Consider the following 19,417-nt stretch of genomic DNA (forward strand, 5'->3'; position numbering starts at 1 on the left):
GTAACAGTGGTGATTAATGGTGTGAATTTAAAAAGTTAACCACCAATACTAGAAAGACAGCCAAACCTAACTCTGGCAAATATGTCTCTAGTCTAGAACTTCTCTGAGAAAGGGGAGTAGAGATGTCCCGGACAAAGTTCAGGACATCTAAAGGGTCAGGTTTTGTTTTTTCAGAGGGAATGTGATGATAGCTGCTTTGTAGTTAGATAGGGGCATGACTTAATGTTAAGAAGCATTGATGGTGATGGTGATGAATGGGAGAAGGTCATATGGGACATAGATACAAGCATGATGATGCTGGTGAGATTCTTGGACTGGGGACATATCATAGAAACTTCCAATCTTAAGTCTTCATAATATCTGGCAAATGTATGATATCCAAACTGAAATTGCTGGGGTTACTAAAAACATTCTAGAGTTAAACAAATAGTTCACACAAACATTTAAATTCTCTCACCATTTATACTCACCCTCATGCCATTACAGAGGTGTGAGACTTTCTTTCTTCTGCAAAACACAAATTAAGAATTTTGAAGAATATCTCAGCTCTGTAGGTCCAAACAATGCAAGTAAATTGTTAAAAGAATATTGAAGCTTCAAAAAGCACATAAAGGCAGCATAAAAGTTATCCACACTCCAGTGGTTAAATCCATGTCTTCAGAAGTGATATGATAGGTGTGGGTGAGAAAAAAATAAATATTTTTGAGGGAATTTTTATATTTCAACCTCAGTTCCTATAATACATCTATAATGCACTGTGCACACAAAATAGTTACACTCAGGACCTTCAGGACAAAAATGTCCCATTGAAACCCATTAGAACCGCAATATTTGATCCCAGTGCCATTAAATCAATTGTACGATATTATGCTTTCATTCCGGAGCACTGGCTTCAAAATTTAAATGTTTTATATTTTCCACCAGATGGCGCCATGTTTCTCATGTTTAGCCAATGGAGCAAATACATACTTTTTTTTCCTATTTTCTGTTTACTGTGTGTTGGTATGGAAGTCAGAGTGTTTTTTGTATGTGTGTATTGACAAATGTGTGTGTATGTGTGTGTGTAAAAACAACAAAGGCATTATGTAAACAAACGGGCATTTAAAGGGTTAAAATCCTGGAAATTAATTAATATTTGATAGTTATGATCAGGACTGATGTTGGTTAAAAATCTAAGTCAGTGTAAGTGTAAAATAATATTAATATATAATATTAATTTTTTCCACAGACATTTTTGTCCTCTAAGGACCTCTGAGTAAAAAATGTTGTTGACGCACAAGGGTTAAGTTGCATGAAAACCGTGTTTCATTTCCTGAGCAGGCAGTAATATAGATATTTCATAAGAAAATGTCACTTGTAGAGCACATTTAGGTCCAGTCTTGGCTGCAGAAATGTTGGTAATAAATAATTAAACAGTTACAACACTATTAATTCAGTGTGCTAATGTGTTCTCCATGCCAAGAACAACGCTCATTACTAGTGATGGGAAGATCGGATAATTTTACTGAATTGGATCTTTGAGTCTCATTCAGCAAAATGAACGAATCTTTATTCAAGTAATTTCCTTCATTTGAGCAGAATTAAATGAAAATGTTGCATTTTCAATGTCCACTCTTCTCTAGCTTCCCCAAGACTTTCTGCCCTGTCACTATACAAGAATTGTAATATGGTGATTTTCTGCATATTTCATTTTATTCTGGAAAGGAGCTGTTCATTCAGGTTATCATAAACACTCTGTGAAATGTTTATTTTTGCCTTAATCAGTTGGCATGTAGGAGTTCATAACTGTTTGCTTAATAATTTAATTCCATATCTGGATAATTGCTGCAATATCATAGAAGATAAATTTCCTCTGTGATATTGCGTTATATTTGTTTTGTACAGTATGATAACTTAATAGCCAAAATACTTGGACATACATGAATGAGAATAAACCTGAAATAGGAATGTGTTTCAGTCACAATGCACAATAAATAATTGTTATCTTTTAATTTTTTAATTTAATTTTATTTTCTCCCAATTTGGAATGCCCAATTCCCACTACTGAGTAGGTTCTTGTGGTGCCGCGGTTACTCACCTCAATCCGGGTGGTGGAGGACAAGTCTCAGTTGCCTCCGCTTCTGAGACCGTCAATCTGTGCATCTCATCACGTGGCTCGTTATGTATGACACCGCTCAGACTCTGCATGTGGAGGCTCATGCTACTCTCCGCGATCCACGCACAACTTACCATGCGCCCAATTGAGAGTGAGAACCACTAATCGCAACTACGAGGAGGTTACCTCATTTGACTCTACCCTCCTTAGCAACTGGGTCAATTTGATTGCTCAGGAGACCTGGCTGGAGTCACTCAGTACACCCTGGATTCGAACTCGCGATTCCAGGTGTGGTAGTCAGCGTCAATTTTGCAATAGGTAGGTGTCAGTTTACGGCTCTCCCAATTCATTTGTATAGTGTCCGTAAATGGTGATGTACTATCATAACAGGCTAGTTGACCATTACGATCGCTCCTATGATAGAACTGCTGAGGTTATCTCAGTACAGAAGATCTGTGCCTTTACTACCAGTATTCAAATAACTGTAACTGGAGCTAGAATGGCTGTTATTAAAGCAAGCAGGCTCATGTTGAACAAAAGCGTGATGTTTTCCTCACCTGCCGTCAGAACTTCTGTAGGTCTTCAGGGGTCAGCTCTGCCATCTTCATACCAACATCCTTCAGGGCATCAAACTCAATTGGAGACAACACGGGGGGAGAAAGTGGGCTTTATCTGTCTGCGCCTCAGATTCAGCTACAGCACTCTGCAGAGCTGAGAGTCCGAACCAAAGATACAATGCCATTAGTGCTTTCCAATGCTTCATTCAGTCTTAATAAAAAGATTGTGGATTGCGCTGGATAGTGAATACCCTGGGAAAGCCCACAGTTACATATTCACTTGCAAGCTTATTCACTTGCATGCCTTTCTTTCTTCTGCAGACCACAAACAATGTTTATTAGGAGAATATCTCTATTTTTTTATTTTTTACTACAAATCTCCACTTTAACTTTCACTTTCAGATGTGAAAGATAAAGTGGAGATTTAAAGTAAGATTTTTGGTAGTAAAGGCACAGATCTTCTGTACCTCCGAGTTCCATCATTGGAGAGAGCATAACGGTCAGCTAGCATGTTAGGATAGTAGCCCTACTTCACGTTTATGGACACTATACAAATGAATGTGGAGAGCTGTATTTTTCATAGTCCTCTTGTCAAGGACTCACACAAAATACCTATTGACAACAAATACAAACTCATCAGTAAGAGCCTCAATTACTGTTTAGTTATTCAAACAGCAGGTTATGAGGCTCTCATCTGCACAGGTTATTACAGTGCTCTTCTTAATTTGACACAGCGTCTAAAAAACCATCTAGCGCATGCTTACGTAGAAAAACAATACGAAAATGTATCCTAGCATTGATTGGTTTACTTGAGAACGTCATGTAACGTGATTAATATTAATGAGCCATTCTTGGGACCGGCTGACCAACGTCTTATTTTCAGCCAATCATTTGCGAACGTCAAGTAACTTAGTTAATATTCATGATCGAACTCTTCTTCAGCTTGGAAATTCCGGAAGTCAAATGGAGAAATGTTTGTTGGCGCTTATTGTTTATAACTAGACTATTTGGTTTTTTGTGTGATGACCAAGCAGTGTAATGGAGTCTGAACGGACATTGGCACATGGCGTGCGTATAAACACATTGTTTACCTTGATGTTTTTTTTCCTATATGTAAATGGAAGTCAGGAAAGCTGATGTAAACAAGCTACTCACGTTCAAATCAGTGTCCTTGATATAACAGGCTTGTATTTTGTTGTGTAAAGGTTTAACTCAGATCTCAAGTATCACAATGCATAAATACATTTAAGGTGCACAAGTGTGTTGTGTTTGCTAATGTGTTTGTTTATGTATGTGTTTAGTGGCAGAATATAAAGTATAGAGTCAGAGTTAAGCCTCCATGTAAAAAAACAAACAAAAAAAGAAAGAAAGAAAAACTAGTATTTTGACCCTCTTTCTAATGAGGCGTCTATAATTGTCACTAAATGTTTCTGGTAATGGCGCTATTCTCTAGGTCATTCAGCAGGCGATAGAAGCCTTTTTTTGTTGAATAGAGAGTCATTTTGGAACCCTAATACACGTTATGTTTTAGTACTTTGAAATGCATATCTTCAAAGTAAATCTAAAGCCTGAAAAGTATCTCTCAGGAAATAACTAAAGAGTATGCATGTTATATGACTGTGACGAGGCCCAATCTAAACGGTGTTTGTTCTGTTTGTGTGTGCGCGCGCACAGAAAACAAATGTAGGTTTTTCACAAAGCAATGACGATGACCCTCTCATTGATGGGCCATTCTTATCAGAAGATGCCCTGGAGTCATCGATCAAGAGAGCGTTTGAGAAATTACCTACTCATTGGGCAGTGGGGATACTCTCATTTTTACATGTGAGTATAAGGAACAGACGCCTGCGATTATATACACTGGTTTTATATGTTGCCTGACACAAAGGTTACAACATCCTTTTGGAGTTTGGAATAGCTGACCCCAAAGTGAAAAAATGGTCATTATTTACTCTCACATTTGTAGTACTAGACCCAAATGCAGTCCTCCCCCCCTCCCTAAATATTTTTAAACTCACCCAAGCAACATGCTGAATAAATGAGCTCTGTGTGACAATTGTGTTGAATTGTTATCCACAGAAATAATAGCATGCTACCAATACATCAAATCTAAACTAGATTTAAACATGAGCATTATATTTACGTTGTGCTTTTTGTGTTTGTCTGTTTCTTGACTGCAGGTGGTGTATGTGGTGTTATGTATTGTAATCACAGTATTTTGCTGGGTATCTGATGAGCACTCTGCTCAGTGCACTGCTGCATTGCAGGGGATCGACTCCAAGGCCGTGGTGTTGCTGGGGAAAGTCGCACTGTGGGTGCTAGTCTTTATATATGATAGATTTGTCCAGCATCACCATAGTGCTGTGAGACAGAGAGGTTACCTGGACTTCTACAGGATGACCAGAGGAATAAAAAACCTTCCCTTGCTCATTCACTCTGCAGGTGAAAAGTTGTTTCACACCATATTAACGACATAGTCCCTCGTTTTTCATTCTTACCACATAGAAAAACAATTTCAGTAGCTGCAAAGATGTTGTTCTTCAACTTTAAAAACTGGATCTTGATTAATAACTTCATGCAAGTTGAAGTACTCTCTTTAACGGGAATAGTTCACCCTAAAATTAAAATTCTCTCATCATTTACTCACTCTTATGCCATCCCAGATGTGTATGACTTTCTTCTGCTGAACACAAATTAAGATTTTTAAAAGAATATATCAGCTCTGTAGGTCCATACAATATAAGCAAATGGGTGCCAAAATTTGTACACCCCTAAAATCACAAAGTTAGCTTAAAAGTAATCTGTGTGACTCCACTGGTTAAATCTATATCTTCAGAGGTGATTTAATAGGTATGGGTGAGAAACCGATCAATATTTAAGTAAATTTTTGCTAGAAATACTTCTTCCTGACCAGTAGGGGATTTATGCAGGAAGAATGTGAATCACCAAAAACACAAGAAGAAGAATGTGAATGTGAAGGTTAAAGTTAAAGTGGAGTTTGACTGAGCAGAGAAGAGAATTTATAGAAAAAATATTTATCTTTTTCTCACCCACACCTATCGTATCACTTCTGAAGACATTGGTTTAACAACTGGAGTCATATGGACTACTTTTATGCTGCCTTGTAGGGATCCAGACAACAACAACAACAAAAAAAAATTACTTTGGAGCCATTGACTGAAACATTAAGGAGCCAAATGGCTTTAAGACACAAAATCACACAATTGCTCGATTTAGATTGCTGTTCAGAAACAAGATAGAAAGGGGCCTGGGTAGCTCAGTAAGTAAAGACGCTGACTACCACACCTGGAATCACAAGTTTGAATCCAGGGTGTGCTGAGTGACTCCAGTCAGGATTTCTAAGCAACCAATTGGCCTGGTTGCTTGGGTGGGTAGAGTCACGTTTGGTTAACCTGCTCGTGTGGCTCTTGCTCTCGGTAGGGCAGGTGGTGAGTTGTGCGTGGATGCCGGGGAGAGTACCGTGAGCCTCCACACACGCTAGGTCTCTGCGGTAACGCGCTTAATGAGCCACGTGATCAGATATGTAGATTGAAGGTCTCAGACACAGAGAAAACTGAGATTTGTCCTCCGCCACACAGATTGAGGCAAGTCACTACACCACCACGAGGATTTAGAGCACATTGGGAATTGGGTATTCCATAAAAAAAAAGAAACAAGATAGAAAGCTGAAGAAAAGGAAGACCGCCAATAACCCATTGATCAGAGGTTTAATAAACAGTATATATAGTTGAGAAAATAAGTTTGCATCCCCTTTTGTCTCGTAAATGTTCACACCCCTTTCATAATTTTTACAAATACAAGAGATACTTTTTTTTTATTTAGTACTGCTCTTCAGAATCTACATTGCAGATATTTAGATAAAGTATAGTATGCATATAGTAGTGTGTTGTATTCTTGAGCTTCAATGAATGGTTGCACCTTGTGTAATAGTTGTGTACAAGTCCCTCAATTGTCCTAAGTGTCAAAAGCTTGATTATATATATTTATATATATATCAAAGATCCCCCATTTAGCCTGAACAGACTGTAGGGGCAAGTGCTGTTAGCGAGCACCTCTGAAGGCCAGAACAGTACACGAGGGGGTGGGTGGCCAGCACCACGCCCGACCGCCTTTGTCTCCCCAGTGGCGATGTTTTACACACCGCACCAGGTACTCATTTTAGGCTGAGTCGACCTAGGGGAGGCCCGGGACCGGTTCAGATAATCGTCACTGGTGTTAGCCATGAGCGGGAATCGAACTCGGGTCGCCAGGTTCATAGCGTAGCACGCTAACTGCTACACTACCGCTCCCCCTTTATATATATATATATATACACACAAACACACACACACACACAGGGTTGGGAAGTAACGAAATACATGTAATGTATTGCGTAATGGGATTACGTATTTAAAATATAAATAACGGTGTTCCACCTCAGTTACAATTTAAATAATTGGTAATTAGAATACAGTTACATTCAAAAGGTATTTTGATTACTGAAGAGATTACTTTTCATTTTATTGTCATTTGTTTCATTTAATATTTAGTCCTTTCAGAAGGAAAACGTTTATACATACAAATGATGCGATCCAAAGTGCATTTGAACAGCGGTGAATCACTTTCTTATGATGCGTTACATTCATACGAGCAGACAGAGAAGTACGTTTGGAGCAGAAGGTATAGAAATAAACCTTGTGTAAATTGTCAGCTTTACGCTAAGCTAAAATGCTAAAACAAGTTAAAAAAATCTACCAGTGTTTTAGTAGTCCAAAGTATTTATAATATGTTACTGACCTTGAGTAATCTAATGGAATATGTTACAAATTACATTTTAGACTCCCAAACATTACTTTTGCAAATTGAAAAGATTAGAATAGAAGAACAGGGTGCCCTGCAACAGATGTCATGGCCCCCACAGACCACCCCCCCCACCCCCACAACTGAACATAGTATTAGTCTGAGATTACTTGAACAGACAGAAGCAATTGAGACAGCCTAAATTGATAGAAGAACTGTGGTAAATTCTCCAAGAAGCTTGGAACATCCTATCTGCCAACAACCAAGAAAAACTGTCCAGGTGTACCTAGGATAATTAGTGCTGCTTTAAAGGCAAAGGGGTCACCGAATATTGATTTAGCTTTTTTATGTTTACTGGACTTTGTATGATATGATGTGATAAATGAAAACTATTTGTCATTATTTTTGAATAATTACCGTTATTGGCCACTGTCAATAATATCAAAACGGCCAAATATTGTCCAATTAATATCGTTCTACATGGATATCACATAATCTGAGTCTTTCTCTCTCACACACAGGTAATGCAGCAGTCCTGACTGTGATTGCTCCATCCTCTCTGCTGGATGTAAGGGTAAAGAATCTTTCTGTATATCTCCTGCTGGCCATCATCTGTCTGGAGCTACTGCTGTCTGTTATATGCCTGCTGAGATACTCTGGTATGCACACACATGGATTGTATGCTTCATTCTGAATCATACCTCTAAAAGAAGCAAAATACTTAATAGGATACACTCAACATCTTATCATTTTTTTCTGCACTCTCATTCACACACAATATACAGGTACACTTAAAGTATTGTGAAGTATGATTAAGGGTTCATATAAAATCAGCAGGTCATTATCGCAAAATAAACCCGGACAGGCTGATCACGCCCCAGGTGCAAAGTGGAGGCATCTTGCATCACCCTAAATGAGTTTATTTTGCGATAATGACCGGCTGACCGTACATTATTCCATTTATTACATGGCAACTTGCCAAATAAACAAATAAATGGACATGATATATTGATTTGGGTTGAAATTATTTGATTAAGGAAGAACAAAGAGACCAAGCAGTGCTATGAGGGACATGAGTATAAGCAATTGGTTGTCAAGGATAATGGCCTGAAATACAGTTTAGCAATAATTATACAAAAATATTTGAATCCAAAGAGCCACGTAATAGATCAGAAAATGTTTCTAAAGGGTATTTTAGCTTTTATTTTGCAAAGGAGTGTACGTGCACACACACACCTCCCCCAGCAGCTAACATCAGCTAACATGCATTACAATGCCCAAGCTCCTATCTTGTCCCCCTTCAGAAACACATCAGGCAGCTGTTGCCCCTCATTGCTGTCTCTCTGTGCTTTATTTTATGCCTTTTTGTGCTCTCTATGATAAAATGACAAGCATTTATCTGCACTCCCAAGGCCATTGATGGAGAACAGAGAGAATATTTGAGAGAATGTTAAAGAGTGAGGAAGAATGTGGGGAAGAGGCTTGTTATGAACCCAGGGCTCATCTTTGTCAATGGCAACCTGAGGCCACTCCACCCTAATACACCATGGCATTGTCTTTACTGTTGATACACACACACTTACACACATTCTCGTATCAGAGCCTAAATTCCACAGATGATTAGTGAAGTGAAGCTTGACCATGTTTTATCTATAGAGACACACCCTCACTAGGTCACTTCATTCTCAATGAGCCCTATCAGCTGATATCACCAAGTCTCATATATCACTCTCTATGAAGTATTCATGGGGCAAGGGTAACATTTTAGATGCCTTTTTTGGGTTTGTTTTAGGGCATTTCTTAAAGTTACAATATATAGCCTAGATATTATCCATGCATGAATATAAATATTTAGGAAATGCATCGATAACTCCTTCCTGTTTCATGTCAGGGTGATGCCCAAAACAAATAAAGCCATATTTCCTCGACAAACCCTTTTGATTTCACCGCACACCTCCAAATCCTCATTTATTGTGCTAACGAGTTATCTCTATCCATTAATCTCCCACTATCCATATATCCATCTCTCTGGCCCTCTTCCTTAAGGAAGGTGCAGTTAGGTCAGAGTCTTTGAAGTCTCTTCTGTGATGTTGTATCTCTGCTTCTTTCTCTTCATTTTAACATGAATGCAGCATTCTGTATGGGCCATATGCCCCCTCTGCACTTCAAAGGAAGTTTAGGGCCCTTCAAAGGGGGCGAGGGAGGGGATTGGGACTGGCATTGTTTTACTATGATTCTCAGAGATGATGTACATGGCTCCCGTCCTGTCTAAATGTGCTGCCCGAAGATGAAGAGAATGGAATTAGGAGTAGAGTTGGAATGTGGAGTTGCACGGGTGATGATATAACCTATTAGAGTGGAGAAATTTGACTGTAAACAGTGAACTTAATGAATTTAAGGGCATTTTTAAGTTAGCAATTGACCAGAATGCATAAACAATTTTTAGTGATTGTTTTATTTCTGCTTTTAGACAGTCATGACTAAATTGTTCATCACTAACCTCTGGAGGTAAATAGCCTGCTTCATGAGATTAAAGGAATGTTCCAGGTTCAATACAAGTTAAGCTCAATCAACAGCATTTGTGGCATATTGTTGATTACCACAAACATTTATTTAGACTCATCTCTCCCTTAAAAAAAAGCAAAGTGAGGCACTTACAATAAAAGTCAATGTGGCCAATTTTTTTAGGGTTTAAATGCAGAAATTTGAAGCTTATCATTTTATAAAAGCACAATTGTTCTTCTGTTAAAGTAGGGCTGGATGATATGGCCAAAATGTATATCACGATATATTTCTTAATTTTGGTCGATACAATATAATTCCGATATCGATATGAACAATATAAAAGCCTCAATAAAACTGCAAAGAACGCACATAACGGATGTCTGTACCTACAAACATTTAAGAAATAAAAACTTAATGTTCACATTTTATTTGCACTTAGCCTTCATACAAACATGATATGTCAAATAAACATAAAACTCTCACCTTTGTCCATATTAATATTTTTAACTTGAAACTACAGCATAGGCTGATTATCTTTATATATTGAAACAAAGGTTCTTCAGCTAGGATAAAGAATATTAAAAGTGCTCAGGGTTGCTGCAGAAAACAGAAAAAAGATTGATCAACATTAAACCCTTACTGGGTCATTAAAAACCACGCGGTGTGTTGTAAAAAATGCAATGATATATACTTAAAATAACTACGTAGTAAAACAATACAAACGGGACAAAAAAAATGGGTTTTAAGTTCAAAAACATTTTTGAGTCACCCCTCCCTTGCACCAGCACCACAATGGTTTGGTCCACTGCCTGCTTTCCCCCTTTACGTCACCTACACACACACACACACAAGTCCAGTGGAGTTCGAAGTGCTTCGTTAGTTGTGGAACTCCAGCAAGTAGGCTGGCAGTGGCAAGGCTATTTTATTCACTTTAAGCACTTCATTCACTTTATTCTGATGAAGTGATTTTCTCTTATACAGATGTTGCTGAGTCATTAATAAATTAGTCATGACAAGAAATGATGATAACTGATGTATTTGTTCACGAGTACGCAACGTTAGCGATTATAACGTTACCTAACTTGTTTGTGAACTGATATTAGCATAACATTGTAGATCTACCGTTGTTTTAGGTTTTGCTCAATATGATGTTACGTGGCAGATCAGTGGGATGGCTGCAGTTGAATATCTAGAGACCCCTCTGTCCCTGACGAAACCTAAAATATTATGGAGGACTCAAGATAATTTTATAATATGACCGCATTGCGAATTAAGTCTTCTGTGTACACCTATCCTTTAGACGTACAATTTTGACCCTATTAGTTGTGTCCCTTTCAAAAATTGCCATATCACGCACGTAGCCAATTGTGTTCTGCTATTTCTGCTCGGCTTGAATACAATGAACCGAGTGACGGCTGCCCCTTCTTTCCTTTTTTTTTAAGGAAAGAAGGGGCAAATCAAAATACATTTTTGTGTTAATTAACATTATTCCACATACTGTCGATTAAGCTTAACTTGTATTGAACCCGGAATATTCCTTTACAAATTCAACAAAGAAATAATTTAAACCACATTATTGTTGCACAAGGCTCTTCACTTAACAAATGTCAGGAACATTTTGTTCCAAAAGTAGTAATCTAAGACTTTGCACAATTTGTCTTTCACTATGCACGTTTATCTTTGTTTTGACTTTATTGGTAAACCTGATAACCGGGAAAAGTGTAAATATAGATAAAAAATATTGATCAAACCGATAAATTGACATTAGCAATTTTTTATTGAGAATAACATGGCATTCAATGTCAAGAGTTCTTAAGAGAAATATTATATGGCACATAAGCGATACAATCTTTTTACGGTTTTAACTTATGCGTTACAGTGTGTTAGGCTGCATATGTCATGAATTATTGAACGTTGACACAATGTGGTTGTGTGCGTCTGAATGTAATTTAGGTTTGGGTTATTGTAATGGTGTTTATTTTTATGGTGTCTTTTGTGGAGGGAAGCACTACTGTTTAACAGAGATATGAGGAATGTGACACGTATATTAGAAAGACTGTCACTCTCTCTCTCTTTAAAAACATTCTTTAAAAACTATTCTTGTTGTGTGGTGACAACTGTCAAATAACCCTCAATAACCCTGAAACATTACATACCTCAACACATACACACTCTATTTCATCTCAAATAACTGCTTAAGCTTCATTCTCTCAGTTCAATTGTTTGTATAGATGACACTTAAGAGCGAGAGAAAAGGTGTACATTATCTCTAAAGAGGGAATCCCTGACCTCCTTCCTACTCAATGGCCTGTTGGCCCCCATTTCCTGCAGGCGATTGAAGAAAGAGTGGTTTTATCTGATTGGTGTGTTTGTGGTGGGCTGGGCAGGTGTGGGTCAGGAACAACGCTGGGAATTTAGTCATTTTGTTAATGTTTTAGGTGATTACGGTGTAATTAGAATGTATTCAAACACCCTGAGAGACCTTGATATTTTTCTTCCACTTTGATTTCTAGAGCATTTTTAGATGTTAAAAAGAAACCCTCATGTTTTTAGCACTCTTGATAGCACAACCTATAATGCTTCTTATGTTTAAAGACCTATAGTTGAATTAACATTGCTTTCTTTTTGGATGTTTCAGCATATGTAGCTGGACAGTAGTATTGTTAGCATGCTGTAACCAACATAGACATTTAGATTAGTGGTTGATCAATATGGATCTTTAAAAGACTGACTCAACTGACTCAAAGGGACTGTTACTAACACAATTTGTGCAAGTTGCTTTTGTAAAAAAGCCTGTGACAGGAAACCTTTATCATGATTTTTAATGTACACTACTGCCAGTGTCTCCCGAATGGCCAGGGCATACTTTGTTTGTCTGTGTGCTGTTCTGTCTCGTGAGGTGTTGAGCGCTTATCCTTTCGAAGTGTCCCATTTTACAGCAAGGCCATACAGACGCGGTCGACGCGTGCACAGTTGCACACTATGACAGCTTTGTGATACTTATCAGTCTGTGCATACTGATGATGAAGACATTCGGTATGCAGAAAACCAAAGTATTCTTGGGACTTATAACTTACATATTTACTGTAGTGTCCTGCTTATAAGTGTATTCCTCTGTTTAAAATTAAAGGAATATTTCGTGTTCAGTTCAAGTTAAGCTAATTTGAACCATTTGAGGCATAATGTTAGTTACCACAAAATGTTTTTTTTTTAATAATTATTTTTCTGCCCAGTGTTTGGGCAGAGCGAGGCCGGGAAGATAAGTATTGAATGAGGTCCACCTGTGTGCCACACCAGTTAGGGGCAGTGGGAGTATTTAAGGAGAGGAGACAGTAGCAGACAGAGAGAGAGAGAGACACTTTAAGCTGTGTGTCTGCGGGGAAGCAGCACATTATGTTGTTTTATGTTAGGCTTATGAAATGTCTGTCTACGTGTTTATCAAGCCGGTCCCAGCTTCCTCCTTGCCCATCATGTGAATCCGTTACATTGGTGCTGAAACCCGGGAAAGAGGAAGGATGCGCTGTCATGGAGTCCTCCCCGCTGCCGTCTGCCAGGAGACTGGAGGAGCCCCTGCCGTCCGCCGGGGGACGGAGGAGCTGCTGCCATTCTCTAAGAGGCAGTGCAGCTGAGGACCAGTCGACGTGGTCAGGGCAGGCGAGCTCGACTCTCTCTCTCCTCTCTGCTTACTCCACTCTATCTCTATTCTCTCTAATTCCCCGGCCTGAGTTTGGCGATGGGGCTATGTGGTCAGCAGGGCGGGGCCGAGCGGCGTCTGGGCAGAGCAAGGCCGGAAAGATAAGTGGTGAATGAGTTCCACCTGTGTGCCAGACTGGTCTCTCGTTTCAGTGAGGGGCAGTGTGAGTATTTAAGGAGAGGAGACAGAGAGAGAGAGAGAGACACCTGAAGCTGTGTGTGTTCGGTGAAGTCGTTTTATATTATGTTTAAGAAATAAATGTCTACTTGTTTGTCAAGCCAGTCCCAGATTCCTCCTTGCCCATCTTGTGGATCTATTACACACTCCTTTTCGATTCTCAACAATCCACGTGATAAAATGCGCGGGTTGATTGTCTCAGATGCGGAAGCAACTGAGATTTGTCCTCCACCACCCGGATTGAGACAAGTCACTACGCCACCACAGGACTTCGAGTGCACTGGGAATTGGGCATTCCAAATTGGGGAGAAAATGGGAGATTTATTTTTTATAAAAATAAAAGCAAAAAATCGAGGTTACATTGAATACTTACATTGAGGGCCAATTGTTTGAGAGTTTAAAGGTAGAAATGTGAAGTTTAAAATTTAATAAAAGCACTTAAATGAAATCTTCTGTTAAAACTGTTAAAATCAAAATTTGAATGATAATTTTAGGGTTTACTTTGTTTTAATTGCAACAAAGTTGTAAAATTAGATTTAATTTTACACAGAAAAGGTTAGTAAGTTATTTTATCACACTAAAATCATGTGAAAACACGTATTATTTGCGTCTTGTTGTTATACTTTTGAAATTTTGAGTGTTTTAACATTTACGGATTGGCCCCTATTCACTTCCATTGTAAGTGCCTCACTTTAACCCAGATTTTTGCTCTCGTTTTTGAATGAGTTGAAATTATTTATTGTGTTAATCAACATTATGCCATAAATGCTGTCGACTAAGCTTAACTTCTATTGAAATGGGAATATTCCTTTAAGTTATAGTTTTAGATCCAAAACATACTCCGCACAGGTTATGTTGACGCAATTGCTTTTGCTATGCAAGCTCGATTTCATGCGTTGTTACGTTCTTAAACTGAAATGTGTCAGACTGCAATTCTTAACACATCCCAAGGACACGCGGTATTTTCAGTCTGAATGAACTGTCTGTTTGAAAACAGTCATGATTTATGCAGTTTCATCTGGTGAGCAAAGCAAAGCATTCACGTCTGCTTGGATTATTCTTCTGGCTGTTTAAATTTTACTTGCCATCTAAATTTCCAGTATGCCCTCCTTTTAAATTCATTAAGTTTACATGCACGGTTATAGTCCAACCCTAATGGGTTTTTGAACAGTCGAGCTATAGTCTTCATTTGTATGTTCTCTCTAATACGTGACGCAATGCGTCATTGAAAATTTGAAGAAAGGACCTCAAAATCAGTCTGAACTGATTTGAGTCAAAAAAATAAGAAATTTGAAATTGAACTTTTAAAGTGCATATAAACATACTGATTGTGAACTGGAATCTCTTGTTCAGATTGTAATTTTAGCTACTGATTGAGTCTGCTTGGAAAGAGTGAAAGCTTGCTGGTTGAGAGACACTTTAAGGGTGTAAGAGAGAAGTGACGTGTGAAGCCACACCGTTGCCCTGCATTTCACGCTTCTCTTTGCATGAATATCTGGAACGAACATGACTCTTGAACTGTGTTTCACACATTAAAGGATGTCTTGCACCATCAGACACACTCCACATCATATTTCTATCTGGCTAATTTCTGCTTATTTTAAATGGTAAATACACTCACCGAGCACTTTATCTGTAACACTGTGGTCCTATAAAGTGCCCAGTGTGGTCTTCTGCTGTTGTAGCCCTTCCGCCTTAAGGTTCAACATGTTGTGCATTCTGAGATGCTAGTCTTCTCACCACAATTGTACAGAGCGGTTATCTGAGTTACCATAGACTTTCTGCCTGCTCGAACCAGTCTGGCCATTCTCCGTTGACCTCTCTCATCAACAAGGCATTTTCGCCCACAGAACTGCGGCTCACTGGACGTCTTTTGTTTTTAGCTCCATTCTCTATACACACTAGAGACGTGTGAAAATCCGAGGAGATCAGCAGTTACAGAAATGCTCAAACCAGCCCATCTGGCACCAGCAATCATGCCACTGAGATCACTTGTTTTCCCCATTATCAGCGCATCAATTTGAGAGAAATACATACATGAATTTGTATGTACTTATGTATTAGAAGTACAAGTATGTCTGCCTTGCATTCACCTGAGCTGGCACAGACTCCACAAATGTGTGTAAATCCTATAATCCATGTTATCCCTGCTCGTTTGAATGTTTTTATAAATTATGCATCTTGCGTGCTTTAATGGAAGCAAGGAAACCTGACATTTGATATTGACCTTGAAATAGTACCAAATATGTCTTAATTTTACATGATAACTTTTCTTTGTTTTAAATTTGAGTTTATTTCATGTGTAAATAGAAACATTTTGGACCCCACTGTTCAGTCTTATTGCAAGGTTGGAAAAGGCAATGATTGAAAAAAAACTCTTTGTATTCCCTGCATTACAGTGCATGTGGTGAAGTTCAATAGCAAGAAGCCACTTCCTGATATAAATGAAGAGGAGCGTTCTCACGGCTGCTCCACTGATGTGCAAGCCGAGACAGGCTTCAGGTAACACACCCACACAGGGACTTCTTAAAACGCACCAGAAAGAACTACATTTCTCCCACACTTGACTTTTCATAAACACTTAACTACTGCTAAAAGAAGAATGCTGCAATCCAAGCAGCAAGTCAATATTTTTATGTTAATTACATTCCTAGAAGTTGTCTGTATATGTCTGTTAAGGTAATGCACTTTTTGCTTAGATTCTTGGCTCCTCCCTTTATATGTAGCCACTGTCTCAGGACATTATACAATGTTAATAATTTTCCTTCTAAAGTAATACAATAGGACTAACAACATAAAAGATTACATTTTGTGCTTCGTGTTTTGATTATGGGAATACTCTTTTGGCTATAGACATTGTTGACCACCAAAGTTTGAGCGGATAATTTGCATGCTTTGATGCTTTCTTACGTTATGCAATGTTAAGCTGTTCTTATAGTGGATTTCAAAAGGGAAGAAAGTGCTTAATGTAAAAATAAGGTTTTATTTACTATCCGTTCATGTGAACAAATTTAGATGCATATTCACCTGTTGTGAATCCAGCGGAAATTTTGTGTTAGACCTTCACTGTCCACATTAAGTTGTGTATACAACTTTTATGCATTTATTAGTGAATGAGACCCATTGTTATTTCTCCTTGTATTGTGGTGAAATGTAGTCCTCCCTGCCTATTGTAGTAGTACATTTAAGGCACAATTTAGAAAGTACACCCAACACACGTGACGTAATTGTCCATTTGTGTTTGTAAATTATCACAATTGGAACTTTTTTAATACAATGCAGCAGTGCTTTTTTGTCTTTTGCTGACTGGTGTTTTCATAGGCACACAGACACATTCAAATTTCAAGACCATGTGCTGTGGACAGTTGAAACAGGTGCAAATGTGTTGTGTGGTTTATTTCACAGGGACGGCTCCAGTCTGGAGGAACTTGTAGAAAAACAGGCAGACCTGATTGATTATCTCAAACAGCACAACAGTCATCTAAGCAAGAGAATCCTCAGCCTGACAAGCCAGCGGATCAGAGACTGACACCCAAGAGAGAGAGTGACTCCGAGTCAGAACTGTTAGTGGAAATGATGCGTGCATGCGAGTATGTGTGCGCGTCTATCTTGACTGGAATCGGCAGCCGTGGCTGACTGATCAGAAGGCTTTTGGTGGGAAACGAACCTTGGCAACCTCTCTAACGATGCTCTCACGTTTCCATGACAACACGTCTGACTAGACAATGGGCGCAATTTGGAAGTCAAAAACTTCTCCTGCAGAAATGTTCACCAAACATGCTCATTATGAGTTTTTGGGTATTAAGATCTTATCAAATCAAAAGATTTAGTGTCTTACTGATATATCTGTGTGTGTTTGTATGTGAAAGTAATATCGTGTATGTCATATAGTTTCTTTAACAAGTAATTTAAACCTCAGCTTTGTGGTTCAGTGCTGCTTTTATGTATAAAGAATGTGTTGAAAGGATCTTTCAGGTGACATATGTGGGTTGTTAAGTCATTCTCAAAATTATTTGGGACATACTGACTTTTTTTTGTCCTGATGCTTCAAGTAAAAATCTTTTGTACTACTGTATTTTTATGTTCAATAATGTGAATAAAATGATTAATCTTTTTGAAATACGATTTCAGTACATTTAATTTCAATTAAAAGTAGGTGTGCTCTTGACAGATATTGAGTTAAGATCTCATTTTGATGGTCAAACATGAACCTAGAAAATCCTTAATAATGATGTTTGAAGATCCAAATACAAACTAAATTTCTGTCTGGTGCTCATTGCAGGGTTTTCATGTTATGGAAAACCGGAATACAAATTTTAAATTGGCCTGGAAAGTTGGAAATATGAATACATTCTTAAAAGTCATTTAAAATCTGTAGTTCATATAAATTTGAATATACACCAATCAGCCACAACATTAAAACCACCTGCCTAATATTGTGTAGGTCCCCCTCGTGCCACAAAAACAGCACTGAATAACATTCTGAGACGATAGTCTTCTCACCACAATTGTACAGAGTGGTTACCTGAGTTACCGGAGACTTTGTCAGTTTGAGCTAGTTTGGCCATTCTCTGTTGACCTCTCATCAACAAGACATTTCCATCCACAGAACTGCCGCTCACTGGATGTTTTTTGATTTTGCCACCATTCTGAGTAAATTCTAGAGACTGTTGCATGTGAAAATCTCAGGAGATCAGCAGTTACAGAAATACTCATACCAGCCCATCTGACACCAACAATCATCTATGTGATTATCTAATCAGTGCAGTGCATAAAACCATGCAGATACGGGTCAGGAGCATCATTTAATGTTCACATCAACCATCAGAATGGGAACAAATGTGATCTCCGTTATTTGGAGCATAGAGTGTTTGTTGGTGCCAGAAGGGCTGGTTTGAGTATTTCAGTAACTGCTGATCTCCTTTGATTTTTACACATAACAGTGTCTTCACTCCATCATCATCATCATTTGTCCCTTAACCCTCCTGGGTCGTAGGGTCGCTGTATGGTTGAGTCAAACACAGTCTTCCTCCATTTCTGTAGGTCATAGGCAAGCATCTAGGTTGTGGTGAAGTTCTTGCTAGTCCACTCCGTGAAGTTATCCATCCAGAATGTACTCCAAATGGTACCAAAAACATCCAGTGAGTGATGGAAACACCTTGTTGATGAGAGGTCAACAGAGAATGGCCAGGCTGGTTCGAACTGAAAAAGTCTACGGTAACTCCGATAACCACTCTGTACAATTGTGGTGAGAAGACTATAATCTCTGAATGCTACTCTGAGATGCGGGTTGGCGCTGTTATGGCGGCACGTGGGGGACCTACACAGTATTAGGCAGGTGGTTTTAATGTTGTGGCTGATTGATATATATATATATATATATATATATATATATATATATATATATATATATATATATATATATACGTATATATATCATATAGATATTACAATTTTGGCAAATGTTTTCCTTTTACATTCAAAAATGTCAGTGTTCAAGCACACATTTCACACAGGAGGGAAAGAAAACGTATGTGCTGAAATGCTATAATGATAACGTCAGTTATTTCTTTATGCCTTTTTGTTTTT

The 19,417-nt window shown here is 38.4% G+C and overlaps 1 protein-coding gene across 1 annotated transcript; it reads left to right on the forward strand.

Moving 5' to 3' along the window:
- The first annotated feature begins 3,582 nt into the window (after window positions 1-3,582).
- LOC127651637 (transmembrane protein 192-like) lies at window positions 3,583-17,919 on the forward strand. The gene is made up of 6 exons (XM_052137575.1): window positions 3,583-3,720; window positions 4,327-4,476; window positions 4,833-5,094; window positions 7,974-8,111; window positions 16,228-16,330; window positions 17,234-17,919. The coding sequence occupies exons 1-6, from the start codon at window positions 3,691-3,693 to the stop codon at window positions 17,355-17,357; spliced, it is 807 nt and encodes a 268-aa protein (XP_051993535.1). The 5' UTR covers window positions 3,583-3,690; the 3' UTR covers window positions 17,358-17,919.
- The last annotated feature ends 1,498 nt before the right edge of the window (window positions 17,920-19,417 follow it).

Source organism: Xyrauchen texanus, chromosome 11, assembly GCF_025860055.1.
Source record: "Xyrauchen texanus isolate HMW12.3.18 chromosome 11, RBS_HiC_50CHRs, whole genome shotgun sequence".
Classification (NCBI taxonomy): domain Eukaryota; kingdom Metazoa; phylum Chordata; class Actinopteri; order Cypriniformes; family Catostomidae; genus Xyrauchen; species Xyrauchen texanus.

Bases quoted from the DNA above. Each gene is read 5' to 3' on its own strand.
- LOC127651637 (XM_052137575.1), top strand. From the start codon at position 3,691: ATGGAGTCTGAACGGACATTGGCACATGGC. The intron at 3,721-4,326 runs GTGCGTATAAAC...GCGCGCGCACAG, and splicing joins AACGGACATTGGCACATGGC to AAAACAAATGTAGGTTTTTC. The intron at 4,477-4,832 runs GTGAGTATAAGG...TCTTGACTGCAG, and splicing joins GGATACTCTCATTTTTACAT to GTGGTGTATGTGGTGTTATG.